We start from the raw sequence: 15,044 nt of genomic DNA on the forward strand, positions 1-15,044 counted from the left end.
TATATATATTATATATATATATGTATATGTAGATATATGTATATGTATGTATATATATATATATAGTGGTTTCTAGGTATATACAATATGATAAAATCATATATAAATATATATTCATATTTATGAACTGCGCAGGGGTATTCAAGATTTCAAGTGAGTGATAATGTGCGTATTATTCGTTTATTTCTTCGTGTTTCTCTTCAATTCTCTTGGTATTTTTTATTCAAACCCTGGAAGCTGCAAGAAAAATAAATATATTTATTGTATAAAATGATCAGTTTAAATATTGAATGATTATTGTTTTAACTAAATTATGAAATAGATTTCAGATGGTAACAATATTCAATTCAATTAAAATCATTTTATACATTTTATTGACCATTTATTAAAGTATAGTACCGGTATATGAAAACGCAACAAAAAGAATAGTATGAAGCACATACTAAATTCCATTATTTCAATTACAAGATCATGTTGCAATCATGAATATATATATATATTAAATTTTTCGTTTTCGCAACTCCTTCGGCGCTCCATATATTTGTTCGAAATATACCGCGACCGAAACGAAGCGCGACCGAAACGAAGCGCGACCGAAATGATCGGCTACCTAGCTGGTTGGTAGCCTACGAAGTGACCCACAACAGCGGTTCGGGACCGTCGTGTTCACAGCTAGCCTTAGTAGAGGCACAAGGTTTTTCCCCATGGATGAATGGGACAAAGGGTGCTCTCCCCGACAAGGGACCTGGCGCGTCGCCCCCCCCCCATCCTCCCGCTGGCGCCACCCCTGTTCACCGACGGGGACTAGGTGGAAAGTCATGCCGATGGTGTGGCTGGTGGGATCTGCCTAGCTAGTAGTAGTAGCAGTAAAAATTGGAATTCGGAAAATTCTAGCACATTATACATCATTCTTTTATGATTTAATTGGGCTCTGCGAAAACACAGGTTTTTTGAGAGATTTATTTGTTCGCACATCCATTATTAATCCTTTTTATTCAATTTACCACACAGGACAGAAACATCAGGGTTATGAAGTCGTTTAAGAATGGTGTAACAATAGCCACTGCCTGTTAAATATGGGTATTAACCTAGGTTGCCTACATTTTTAAAAAAGAAAAAAAAAGTTTTTGGTCCACTGAATTATCATGGCCATATACAGGTCTCCCTCTAAAGACCTCTCCAATAAATTAATAAATTTCTTTTATCTTTATTATTTTAAATAGACCAAGCTGCTAATGACCAGGAAAACCCTGGGTCCCAGAAGTGGTCTTTAATTGGGAAGGAAACCTGTATTCAAATTTTTGAATGTTCAACATAAATTCGATTTACTGGATTATAAAATCATGCGCACCCCAGTACCATATGATAATTTTCTTATTTATTTTAGCGACAAGACTGAAGATTGACATCCTAGCTAGAATTATTGAGGATTGAAAACGCAAATGAGATGAGTTCTACAACAGACACCAGAAATACTATCCATTATAAAATGAGGGACGCGAGATCAAGTTTGATTTTAAAGTTATCAAGCATAAACTTCGGAAGTCTACCCACAGAATCTTTAATGCGACTTCAAAAACTTGAACATCTGTATTTAAATCAATGTAGCATTAGTGGACAGCCACCAAACATTCTCACAAATTTCAACAACTTAAGTACTTTGGATCTATCTAGTAATGCTATAGATTATATACCAGGTGATTTCTTTAAAGAGAAATTCCAGGAACTTAAAAAACTTGATTTATCTTATAACAAACTTAATTCAATACCGAGTACTATTAATTATTTAGTGAACTTAGAAAAGCTTGCAGTCTCAAACAATGGGTTGATAGAACTTGCTCCCCAGATCGGTGAGCTGCGATCGCTTAGGATGCTGGACGCTGGAAGCAATCTCATTCGGGAGGTTCCAGGTTCCCTTTGTGCTGGAAGATTGGCAAGGAGGTTGCAACATCTGAACTTGAGTGGTAACTTACTTCACACATTGCCTGTAGAAATTGGACTGCTGGTGAAACTTGAAGAGTTAAACCTTGAAAGGAATCAGTTGTCATACCTACCGGCTTCGGTAAGATCGCTGGTGAAGCTGAAGGCATTTTATTATGGCGAAAATGATTGGATGGTTTGTCCACCTACAGTACACGGAGTACCCACCACTAATCAGGCAAGCTTCGGCCCACTTGCTTTGGAGAAGATTTATAGTTATATTTATCCACAGATGTGAAGACAGTCATCCATTATTTTTATGTTTTAAAAGAATTTCCTGCACATCCAACAAGTACAGTATACTCAATATTGGACCTTTCGGGGATGTCAGTCAAACTTAATAACTGACCAATCAGAACACATTATTCAATGGGTGGGCCAGGAATATGCATCCTGCAAACACAAATACCAAGGTTAAGTTTTAATATGACTGCACAATCAACGATGCTTTTCTTATTAAGCAGAACGATCCATGAATTACAGGATAGAACAATGCTTAAAGATAGTCTTAAGTGTTTTTTTACTCTATGTCATGAGAAATCATAAACCAAGGGCCCTGGAATTGGACGCTAGCAACCACAACTAATTTACCGACTAACTTCCAAGGTAAATATCATCTACCACATTTGTAGCACATGCAAAGCATTTTCAATGGGCTTATTTGACTGGTTCATTTTTGAATTTTCGTTGAGTATTATTTTCATTCGACTTGTTCGTAAAATAGACTACGTTGACAATGAAAATTAATGTAACCAGAATGCGTTAATTAGTGTTAGTTATGCACGTGACCAAAACAAACATGGCCGATTGGTCAGTTTAGCAACAAAATTTGCGTTAATATAATTTAGATTAAATTTCAGAAAATAAAAATTACAATATTTACCCACATTGAAGTCAAAAATTAATTGTAGGCTAACAGAATTAAAATACTGAATGAAAACATTTTTTTAAGAAAAACCCATACTGCCACAATCCAAAGCAGCCTTGAAATACGCAGCGTGTATCGCGGTAACTATGCAGTCATTTTGTTTTTTCAAGTATTTACGAGTTTTCTATTCGACTGTTAAGTAGGATTAAGCCAGACCCTCACTACACACGATGGTCATTGGCAGACGGCGCACGATTCTATGAAGAACGCAATGATGACAATCTGTACAGATTGCCAACGACAATCAGCAGATGGCATTACATCTTCTTGCACTCACATGGTACGGAGATGGGTTCGTCGTACGAAACAGTGAGTGCCCAGCTTTCGGACTAGGCTCTAGTCAGGAAATTATTAGGTCTGTTGCATCACTAGTGTTTAGTATTTTCTGTTCCTGGTTTTGAAGCCCATCCTGAAAATCAGCTCAACTTCATGTTCAGAGGGTACACAAACAGTGGAATGATAGTGATGGGATAACCGGGGGCCCTTTGGATTTCTGAGACTGGGTCCCATTGGTTTTCTGAGACTGGGCCTTTCGGTTGACAACTTCCATTGTGGGATGTACTCATGTATTTTCATTGATATTTTTTAACAACAGTGAAGTAAAATGATATGAAAGCAGTGGCACTTTCACAGATGGAGGGTCTATACCAGTTCAGTCCCACCAAGTTGGGGCTCAGGTTTGAAAATTTACGATTATGGCACCTTAGATGGCCAAAAATGGCACGTACAGACTTACAATTTGAATATAATTCGATATATCTCCATCAAAAAATTTTGTTTTTAACAGGTGTAGGGGACCCTGCGCCGCCAAGGCCCCTTTTAATCGTCCTGCCACTGGATATAATTATGTTCTACAGTTGATGTCAGAGACACATTATGCTGTTATGTATCAACATAGACCCTTTGCATCAGGGTGCTAGATTGAGGACCCATGGATGGGGGCCCTGTGGACCGTCGCAAGAGAGCGCATACAGTAGGTATTATGCCACTGTACCCACAGAATAGTATTAATTTCAATAACATTTATTCATAATTTCTTCCAACAAAAATAATCATAATATATATGTATTTTTGAAGGTTTAGATTGTAATTGTAGTTATCATCGATGTTCGGTGGCGTATCCAGGGGTGTAAAAAAAAGGTACCGCCCCCCCCCCCCTCGTTAAGAACAATCACACTCAAGTAGTTAAAAATCAACTTGTATGACCTTATTTTGAAAGCTATAGCTCCCCTCACTTAATCATCGAGCCCCCATTTCACCTTCACGCTTCCCCCATCAGACCCCTCCATTTCAAGACTTCTAGACTAGACACACCACTGTCGATGTTACTTTCATTATAGTAGATGTGCATTTTTGAAGGTTTGAAATTTTAGTTAATATATATCGTGGATGTTCGGTGTCGTATCTAGGGGATGATTGTTTTTTGTTTTTCCCTTTTGTATAAAATTTTCCTTGATCTAGCACCCTGATCCAAAAGGACTTGTTGATAAGGTGATACGAGTTTATTTTTTTCGTATGTCTCCCTTATTTATGCCCTTTTTGATTGTTTTGTTAATTTCAAGTTTTGTACATTTCCATTTTGTATTTTTGATTTTTTTTTACAAATTTAACTGGAGTATTTTAAATAATTTAAACATTTTTAATATTATTACATTAAATTATTTTGTACATTTGAAATTTTCCTTAAATTTGCAATAAAGTTATATTGAATCTTGAATGTATTTTAGATGTCACATTGCTAAGTAAGTGTGACGAATACTTGGACATGTGGTCTGCAATCAAAGCCTAATTATTGATCAAACGAGAAGCCCAATTAATCGGCAGTTTCCTCTCTTTAATGAGCTGTCTACGTAGATACCGATCTACCTGATGACATCAAGGTGTTATTAGACACACTTTGAGCATCAAACACCCGTGTAATAATAATTATCCTGTTACGTTTTAGAGATTATCAAGGTTGGTGTTTAGTAATTACGACTTATTTAAATTTCATGATTATTTAGGAATTTAGGGATTATTTAGCTTCAGTACAGAGTTAATTATTTAAAAAGAGAAATTTTGATTTTGTTTTCATAACTATAGTGCATATATATGTAATGTGTAAATAATATTCTTTAATTACATTGTGTTTGTTTTGTATTTCACCAAATATATGAGTATATTTTTGTTTGTGATTAGAACAACACTGATGATGACAACGCAGTTCTGTACTTCTATTGCCATTAAATCAGGTGATGAGTTCTGCTATCTCTCTACTATCAAAAAATGAATTAATTTGAAGTAGTTAAAAAAAATAATCGATACTGTATCTTAATAAGTTTTCACAACAAATATTGATTCTTGTAGTTATACTGATTGTATTAATATTTATGTAAACATTCTCACTTTTTGTTATGTTAACAGTATTTATTTATAGCCATATATATTGGAAGCATTTAATATTTGTTTTCAAGAAATTTCTGTGAAAAATTGATTTTATTTTCTATTAACCTTATGAAAGATTAATTTGATTATTAGGTTTTTAAACTACAGAAAAGGAATTATATTTATTGTTACTAATATTTATTATTGATTTTTTAATTTGTTACCATACAGTATTATTATTTCCCCATCTACTATAAATAATTGTTAATAGAAAGTTATTAAATTGATTGATGATTCAGTCTTACAATTTATTAATTCTTTAATATTTTAGACACATTCAGTACTCAAAATGTAGATAGAATAGAAGTGACAGTTATGACATCACATAACAACTTTAAAAAACACTAATACAAAAATAAAAATTATGAAAATAAATATGTGGCACTAAATACATGATATTAATATCTAAGGATGACTTGGTAAGTAAATTATAATTAAATTATTAATATATTATTATTTAATAATTATATTTAAATTACTGTTTTGTTTCTCAGTGTTCTGTCCTTTCAAATTGTGAGAGGTGCATATTATTAGAGCTGCTTATTACAAAATTGGAATGGTGTTTCTTACTGTATGTTATGCAGTCTTGCCTAAGTGATTTGTTACAACTTTGTTATTATTTAGGCCTTTTTTGGTTAGTTCTGACTATTAATATAAACATATGAAGCTACATTGATACTCTCAATAAAAACCCTCAATTAAACATACACTCATAGAATTTCTACAGTACATTTATTCATATTGATTGCATATAACAAGAGTAGTTGGTTGTAACACAATAACAATTACATATCAATTAATGTAATATGCCACCACCCAAATTAATTCCATATCCTACACCTACTTAATACCATGATCACTCAAGCATATCAAGATACAAAGGTCACATGCTAGAAGTTTAGATAACACCATAGCAACTAGAATGGTCAATCCAGATTTCAATGGGTTTGCACTTAGCATGTGAATAACACATTGAGCTAGGGATCAATAAGAGGAATACTATACATTTACTTTGTTGGATGCCAAGTTCTGCTTTGTCTTTTCTCAAAATGCAGTTTAAAATATGTAAATTGTTCTATTTGTTGGTAATTCAATGTCTTTGAGTTTTGGTCTGCCTAAGTTTAACTCTAAGGTACTGTATGTCTACATAGTTAATATTAGTACGTAGATCTCTGCAGTAGTTCATGTAGAGTGCTAAGTAGCACTGCACTCTTAGCTCAAATTGGAATGTATAGAACTCTTGTTTAAAAGGATTCATGTTGTTATTGTAGTGTTCGGGCTGGTTCTTTATAGTTATAGTTTTAGAAGATTTTGTTTAAAGAATTAGGATTAAAAATTATTACTAGTAATAATTTGTTAACTTCTGTTTCCTCCTCTTCTTTCAATGATATGATATATCGAGAGATTATGTAATGTATTTGTTTTTTAGAAATAAATATTATTGAATTAAAAATAGTGTAGAAAAAACCCCATATGCATAAATTTAATTTACTTTTGAATGCCCCCATGAAGCTACAGTATTTTAGCTATTTTATTCTTTTATCTAAAAAATATATCACAGTTTCCATTTGATTATAGATACAGTAGAACCCCTATTAAAGGTAACACCTTTAGTCCCAAAAAGTGTCCATTTAATATGGGTGTCCCCTTAGTAGGGGTGTGTCTTTAATAGAGTTGTCTCAAATGGGGGTTGTACTGTATTACTACCATGGATATAAAAATATGGAATAGGTTTAATAGTGTCTATTGATTCCTATATATTTTTAAAAGTAACTAGCCATTTAAAAAAAAAAATTTGCTGAAAATAAAATATTTGTTAAATCTGTACACCAGATTTTCTTTAATCACTCTCCTTTACATTTGGTCTAACACTTAAAAATCACTTATGTTTACCTGCATTATTTTATTTTTAATATACAGGAATTGATATTATGGAACCTTTGCTCTTTCATTGGATTTATAATATGATTTTGGAGGTTTTGGTGTGATATTTTAAAATGTCCGAGAAAGTGGAACCAAGTGACAAGACACCTGTGAAAGGCAAATTGAACGACAGCGTTATTGCCAATGAAAATAATCAAGAACAAATTGATAATGGTTCGTCTCATAAGTTGAAAATGAGAAAGAAAAAGAAGGAAAAGATTCAAAATAATGTAATTGACAGCAATGAAGATAGGACTAAACTAGAATCAAATACCGGTACCGATAATGGTCACACTAGTGAAGGTACAGATACCAGAACCGGTAGTAATCACCCCGGTACGGATGTTGACACAGGTTGCAGCAATGGCCACCCTGACCAAGCTGCAGCAAATACTGGAATTGACAAAAATGCAAATTTAGAAACTGAAATTAAAAAATCGGAAGAACTTAAATTCCGTAGAGGACATAAACATCAAGCACAGTACAAATCTAATAAAAGTCAAGAACAACAGCTTGATGACCGACCGAATGGCTCTGATGCTTCTCACATGACCTCAAACGATAATAACTTGGATAAAAGTCAGAGGAACGTTGAAAAGTGGGAGAAGAAAATGGTTAAAAAAAAGCAGGAATATCAAGATGAGAAAAATAATTTGGAACAAAAATTACAAGAAACAAAAACAAAATTTGAAGAAGAGGTAAAGCTTAAAAAATGTATTGCCATCTTAAATCAAATATAAAATTTAAAAATTGTCTAATTTTGTATATTTATTTCAACGAAAAATTAGAGGAACAAAATTTAATGGAAGTTAAATTACTGTTAAAGCTCGGTTTCCATAGAATTGCTCACTCCAGGCGCCGGGAAGCTTGAACCTGGTTCAACTTGACCGATTGCGTTGCAGAAAAATTGATGATGCCTTCCCGATTGCGTCAGGGCAGCTAGCACTGCACCGATATGTCTGCAACGCAATCGGTTCAACCTTCCTGACAACTGTCAGCAACTGTCGCTGACAGGGTGAGCGATTCTATGGAAATTGAGCATAATACTAGTCTACCAATAATTTTTCTTGCAGCTAATTTATGGATATTAATAAAGTTAGTAAAACTGGTTCTTTTAATATTTCAATTCAAATTGTTTATTTTTTTAATTTTTTTTCCCTTTAAACTGGTGGTACAATAGTACAGTAGTTATGTTTCCTTGATTTTCATAATTTTGCTTTTCACCATTATTTCATAAGCTCTTTTGACTCCTAATTATGAAGCTTAAAGACCTGTACTCTCCAAAACTATCACAATTTATGTGAAAAATGCATGCGATTTCTCACAATCACTATTACAAATAATTTTTCCACTGATACATATTGCAAATTTCTTTTATTAATTTATCAAAATTACGATTTTATTCTAAATTTCTAGCTATCCCCAAAACGACAGGTAGGTTGTGCAATTTATATATTCTCTGCTGAATCAAGTCCATTGTTGATATTGATCCATGTCTTTATGCTGTATGCTATGCAATGCAATGTTTACTCATGTGCTTGGGTGAAGCATTGCCTTAATTATCCGTCAGTTCAATTATTGTTTGCTGCTTAGTGTTTGCTCTCATCATTTATGTCTCTATATTATCAGTTTGTTAGTTACCAACATCAGTTTTGTTGTTCTAAAAATAGACTCGGATGACAGTCTGTAGGGAAAATCGTGTTGAATTATGATTGATAGATATTATCTTGATGAATTAAGTAAATAGATCTAATTTACTTGAATGAACTGTGTAATCAGTAGGAATTTACCAAATTTAGGCAATTTCCTTTAGTTGCAGACTGGAGTTATTAAACTCTAGTTTAATCATTAAAGTACACAATACACTATATACTGCATTCAGTGACAGCATTTTATGGTTTAATTTCCTATAAATTTTTGTTTTGTCCTGCTACATATCATAGTTGCATGTACCTTATGTTGTGTGTAAGGGGGGGGGGGGCTAAACAATTTTACCCTCTTTGTTGCTTGTCACTCTGTTTTTTTTTACTTGGTAGGTCAAGTGAAAAAATGTTGTGCCTGCAACCATAGAAATTATCTTTTATAATAAAATCCTCTGATTGCTTCCTTGCACTAAGTTGTCTTAATCAGTTAAAAATATTTAACATTTTAGAGGGATTTCAAATAAATGATAATAATTGTTAAAATTAGTTAAAAATTTTGTTAATATTCCATATCAACCTGATATTAGGTAGTGAATTTTTTCATTATTTAAAAAAAATGTTCCTGATGGTGACATAATTAATGTTGATATTGAATCCCAACACGATGGCATGCATTTCAGTACTTGGAGTATGAATTAAATACTTTCTTAAAAAATGTGGTTTTGTAGTTACTCTTTTTTTGTAACTAACAAATTGTAAATTAATTTAAACTCCTGTTGCTACATTCATTTATTTAATGGACTGACTATCAAATTAGAGCACATAATGATGAAAATATTGAATTACTGACGTTATGACCTTTCTCAAGGACACTTCAACGATAATGGTTGAGATTTCCCAACAACAGAATGGAAAAAAAAAAATCTTCAATGTTATTAGTGCATGTGGCTTTTTGACTATCAACTTCAATTGTTAGGTTGTCTCATCTTGTCCCTCAGTATTGTTATACTAAACTGAAATGTTTCTAAGATAAACATTTTACAATCTTGTCAGTCATCTACAGTATTGTAAGCCAATTTTATGATTGGATTTAAACTTTTATGATACTGTACAACTTGACAAAATTTGCAGTAAAATAGCTTTCCATAAATGCATTTTCATTTTATTCAGAAGTGAATTAATTCTTTTAACAGTTAGAGTTGGCAGACCACACAATGTTAAATACTCTGCCAGCTCAGATAGACTGAATGCTGTGCTATGTTTTTAGGCTTGTTTACAAGTGAGGCGAAACTTCCTTTATACCTTGTTTAGCAAACCCCCCACCCATCAATAATGATGCTTTTGAATAAAATTAAAATTTTATTTTTGGCCAATTAGCACACCCGCTGCCATGAAAAAGTCGAAATTTCAGAAAAAAATGAAAGTTTCTTTATATTTATTTCGCCCACCGCTGCCTTGAAGTCTGCGAAAATAAGATATATTTCTTCTTAATTATACAAATTTAAAGTATTTCACTATCCCATTACTACACTGTTTGCATTCACCAATAATGATCATCATCGTCATCATATTTTTATTTTTTCCATCTGGATGTTTTTGGCAAAACTGTTTGCTAAATAAGAAAACAAAATTTTAGTTTCATTTTTTGTTCGCCCTCCTCTGACGATCTTTAAAAAAATAAGTTCGCAAAACAAGGTACTAAAAAGGTCTCGCCTAAGCTGCGCCCCGGCTTAAAACTAGGTTGTTCTTCTTGCATTACTCAGTACACACTAACATTTTATGTGGCAAATACTGTTGTGATTTACACATATGGGTGTTATGTCATCTCTATACCCATGGGTATGTTATGACATCATCAATCCCTTGTATTGTCACATAAAACTTTAACAGTGTCGACAAAGATTTATCTTTGTGTAAACAACAGTATCTCGCCTTTGAAATGCTAATACACAAGCTTCTCTTTATGATGCAAAAAGCAAGCTTTTGCCAACAAAAGATATATACTGTCATTAAAAAGTAGTAAGGACAGGTATGTGTTGGGTTGCCAATAACTACTGTATAGTAATATATTTTACGGTACAGTACAGAGAATGGATCCAAGTCAAAATTAGTGATAATCATTGACATGTCATAAAGGGAAAGATACACTACAGGTAATATGTCTAAAGTATAAGACTGTTGTTAAGTTATCCAGTATTTTGTGTATTTGCTAGTCAACAGTCATACTGTATAAGAATCTAGAGTATATACCTATTTATCACATTTTTAGTAAATACAGTATACATTTAAACTACGAGGCTGTCTTCTGTATTGTACGGCATTGCTTCTCAGCTGGCACCAGCGCTTTTCAGCCAAGCTTGCTTCATATCAAATAATAAAATGCATGGTAATATGTTTCTGAGTTAATTGTTGATCTGTTGTTTAGACTAGGATTTATCTGGGATGTAGATTTACATAATTATTGTTTTGTGAATTGTACTGTAATTGTGCATTTTTGCATGGATTGGAAAAACAATCCTGACCTAAATAAAAAGCTATTGTCCATTGTTTTGTATAGCTTAATTGAAATTATATCATTATTCAACACAATTATAATTTTTTTTTTTTTCATTATTTTTATCCATGTTTTATAATAGTCATTATTATTGTCCTGTACATCATTGTTTAATTATTTTACTGTTTTTAATAACTAAAACATTATGAATGTTAATTTATCTAAACAGATAAATAAATATGAAACCGATTTGAGTGCTAAACGGCAAGAGTACATGAACCAACTCACCGACCTGCAATTTGATGAACAAATGCAAAGTATCACCAAGCGAATGGAGGATTTAAAAGAGCTGGAGGATGAGCTGGACAGACGCTTCAAACAGTGCGTCGACTTTGAGATGGAGGTGAGAAAACCAATGGTCCGTATCATTATTTGATCGCATTTATGTGCACATGCGTGCGGTTTCCGGTGAAGTGCACCTTGGTTGCGGACACATCGCACATACAAATGTGGTGTTTGGTGGAAGATACAAGTTTTAACTAACAGGCATTTTGGTGACTGCTATATAAAACAATTATAATCTATTATTAGTAATATTCTTATAGAGTATCATTATTATTATTGCACAGAGTGTTTATCTTGTACAGTATACAATACTATAAGTTTTGTTAACAAATTTTTACATTAAAATAAGCCATATGTGGAAAGGGGGGAGATACTATATGTGAATGGGGATGTACCTGTGCCCACAAATATGTTTAATATCTGTGGGTGTGTGGACCCTAGGTTATGTGTAGCAGTGGCGGATCCAGGAATAAGAAAAAGAGGGGGCCAGGGAGAAAGGTATGAATATGACACCTCTAGATGGCCAAAAATAGCACTCTCACACTTTTTTCTCTATTTTTTTTCATAATTTTGAAAAAAATTAGGGGGTTGGAGGGAGATGGGTGGGCCAGCTGGCCCCTCAAATCTGCCATCGTGTTGGTGTAATGTCTGTGGGTGGGTGCACTTTGGGTGAGTGTGTGTGTATACCATTAGCATCATATACAGTATTAACTACACAATGTGCACAACCACCACCCACAGTACACCCACCCACTTACAATACATCTTTGACTATGAGCTTTACCTTTTTTGATAGTGAATTACATCATATCTTTATTTGAATGAAGTATAATATATTTATTATGGGTAAATATGTTTGATTTCCTCAGATTGAACAGGCTGAGAAATATCTAGATAGAAGAGGTGAGATTTGTAAGAGCAGAGAAGAAGAACTCAAGAATTTAGATGAGGTATGCTGCAAACCGACATTTGCCACCCCAGTAAATATAATAATATCCAACATGAGCGTGGTGCAAACTGAGATTTGACACCCTCAGTAAATATAATGTTAACATCCAATATCAGATATAAGCAGTGCAAACGTTTTACCATCAATTAATGGCGGCACAGTTGTATGTTTATAGGAGAATTATATGTGTGTTATATGCATGGGTGCCAACTGATATTAACCGTATTATTGTTAAATTGCTATTCAATATCGAGGTAAATGTCACTGTAATTTTGTATTAAAATTATATGGTCATTATATATGCTTGGCAAATCAATGCCTTTGTTTGAATCGCAAGTATATACAACAGGTGAATGCATGGATAAATGCTTGCCACCTGCCTCATTAACATAGACGTTCTTCAGGATATCAAGGTTATTCATGGGGCAGCTGAACAACAATTTCTACATTGATATGCCTCAGGCTCATAGTGATGATTCACTCTGTAGTTTCTTAATGCGAAGTTACTACAGTTACACATACAACCAGTGACAAATCTAGGAATATTGACATGGGGTAGGGGTCGCAAGGGTCATGTGGAGGGGCTTGATGATTAAAGGAGGGGGCTCTAACTGCCAAAAAGTAAGGTGATATTAAAGGAAGGTGAGAATAATTTTTTTTTTTTGCTCAGCCAATTTCCAGTAGAAGGGAAACTAGAAGGGGACTGAGAGGGGGGGTGTAAGTTTTTTTTTACAGAAAGGGGTGTGTGCCCCACACTACCTCATCCCTCTGAAGTAGAGTCTCTCTGATATACATTCAAGAAGGAAAAGCTATAAAGAAAAAATTGATTTTTTTTTTTGGCAATTAAGCTGTTTTGAGACACATTTTAAAATTGACCTGCTCAAATAATTCTAAAAATAACCAAGTAACAGAAGATACAAACATCATTAATGATAAATTTGGCTTTAATTTTAGGAGCTGGAAAATCTTCATCAAGAGCTTGAGTTAGACAAAGAGACATTAGAGATGTCCGGAGTCAATGTCAGTGAAGTACTAGGGAGCAAACGAGGAACAAGGTATGCAACATTTTCTGTTTCAATAATTTGTGTCAAAATTTGTCTGACAGGCAGAGGGAGTGGGGCTAAGTGGTCCAACAAGGGGTCCACGGCTGAAGCTAAGGGCTAAGCCCCTGCTGCCTAAAGAAAGTGGTCAATTTTTCGCCATTTTAAGCTCTTTAAACTCTTTAGTAATTTATGTATCTTATCCCCAAATTTTATTTTGTAATTGCCAGGTTCAAAAAATTGTCAGTTTTGCGTAGGCAATCTCTTGAAGAGGATTACATCATAAAAGCAAACTTGAGAAGGACGCAGGGAGACCTCAAATCAACGAAGCAAAATCTGGATTTAACCACAGAAAAGTTGGATAATCTTACTGAAGAGGTAATTAATGTGTCATATGACATTTGTATTTATTACCCATAATGCACCTGTGATTTCACTTCAAAATGGATTCCATAGTAATTGACATTGCAAATATTTTTATCGTCTTGTTGCAGTTAAATTTTCTACAGTCTGAGAAAAGAAAATCTGATCAAAAAATCAAACATCTTGAAACCCAACTAGCCGTTGCACTTGGTCAGCTAACCCAACGGAACCCAACACAACCTAAAGACCAAGACCGATACAAGTCAGTCCACAAACACATCACGTTGAACCGCTTGAATGACGACGGATTACTGAGCATCAATCAACAAGCTCAGTTGCGAAGGAAAAGTATCGATAGGTCATCGTCCTCCGACGGTGGCAGAGGATCTCGGAGTGGAACTGCTCATAATATCTCCAGACTGGGCAGTGGGTTGGAGCCAAGTACTTCAAACAGCAGGGGGTCATCTGAAGGCTCTAGTAGTGTGATTGGTGATCAGAACGTTGGCAGCACAGTCAGTGAGACTGGGTCAATTAGTAAAAGTACCACATGCAATGTCATGTGACATTCGAGGGGTGTACATTGGGGGTGTGAGTGAAGGAATGCACTGTTCAAATTTCTATAATACAAAAAAAAAAGCATCAATATAAAAATATATTTATGTTTATTTTATTTAGGATTATCACTACATATTTTGGTACCTGTGAATATTGGCAGCATTATACCGAGCTACAACTTTTATAAAAAATAGCTAAGGTATTTGCCTTCTGATCTCAGGGTCTTGGGTTCAAATCTTGTCATGGATTTTTTTTTTTGACTAACATCATTTCTAAACCTTATTATGAAACTTTATAATGCATAACTGGACTGTGTGGGAGAACAATAGCATTGTCTTAATACGTTCTCTATTACAAGAATAAGTAAATAAATCTGACCTTGTGACCTTAAATACATCCT

At 33.9% G+C, this 15,044-nt stretch overlaps 2 protein-coding genes across 10 annotated transcripts in view; both read left to right on the forward strand.

The window, feature by feature from the left end:
• The window catches only part of LOC117111907 (leucine-rich repeat-containing protein 57-like), a 5,048-nt gene extending 2,800 nt beyond the window's left edge, over positions 1–2,248 (forward strand). For 2 of the 5 annotated variants that reach the window (XM_033254940.1, XM_033254941.1), the window contains exon 2: positions 1,388–2,248. In XM_033254940.1, coding sequence (XP_033110831.1) covers positions 1,448–2,218 — 771 coding nt within the window. In that variant the 5' untranslated portion in view covers positions 1,388–1,447 and the 3' untranslated portion in view covers positions 2,219–2,248. Of the gene's footprint in view, positions 1–644; positions 695–752; positions 946–1,009; positions 1,081–1,387 lie in introns of those variants that run through there. The other 3 variants (XM_033254943.1, XM_033254942.1, XM_033254944.1) reach the window with 3 other exon arrangements.
• A 212-nt stretch (positions 2,249–2,460) lies between these two features.
• LOC117111906 (trichohyalin-like) lies at positions 2,461–14,851 on the forward strand. Of its 5 annotated transcripts, XM_033254934.1 has the most exons (9): positions 5,875–6,464; positions 7,253–7,953; positions 8,672–8,689; positions 11,622–11,810; positions 12,607–12,687; positions 13,641–13,741; positions 13,957–14,104; positions 14,221–14,682; positions 14,733–14,851. In XM_033254934.1, the coding sequence occupies exons 2-8, from the start codon at positions 7,330–7,332 to the stop codon at positions 14,650–14,652; spliced, it is 1,593 nt and encodes a 530-aa protein (XP_033110825.1). In that variant the 5' UTR covers positions 5,875–6,464; positions 7,253–7,329; the 3' UTR covers positions 14,653–14,682; positions 14,733–14,851. The 5 variants fall into 5 exon arrangements, with proteins under 5 accessions (XP_033110826.1, XP_033110825.1, XP_033110829.1 ...); XM_033254935.1 differs by lacking the exons at positions 5,875–6,464; positions 14,733–14,851 and adding an exon at positions 2,461–2,586 and having other exon boundaries at positions 14,221–14,676; XM_033254936.1 differs by lacking the exon at positions 14,733–14,851 and having other exon boundaries at positions 5,913–6,464; positions 11,622–11,795; positions 14,221–14,676.
• The last annotated feature ends 193 nt before the right edge of the window (positions 14,852–15,044 follow it).

This window comes from Anneissia japonica, unplaced genomic scaffold, assembly GCF_011630105.1.
Source record: "Anneissia japonica isolate Jap-2015-1 unplaced genomic scaffold, ASM1163010v1 scaffold1594_len1068242_cov183, whole genome shotgun sequence".
NCBI lineage: Eukaryota > Metazoa > Echinodermata > Crinoidea > Comatulida > Comatulidae > Anneissia > Anneissia japonica.

Coding starts and splice junctions, on each gene's coding strand:
- LOC117111906 (XM_033254935.1), top strand. CDS start 7,330: ATGTCCGAGAAAGTGGAACCAAGTGACAAGACACCTGTGAAAGGCAAA. Junction 12,688..13,640: donor AACTCAAGAATTTAGATGAG/GTATGCTGCAAA, acceptor CTTTAATTTTAG/GAGCTGGAAAATCTTCATCA. Junction 14,105..14,220: donor TGGATAATCTTACTGAAGAG/GTAATTAATGTG, acceptor GTCTTGTTGCAG/TTAAATTTTCTACAGTCTGA.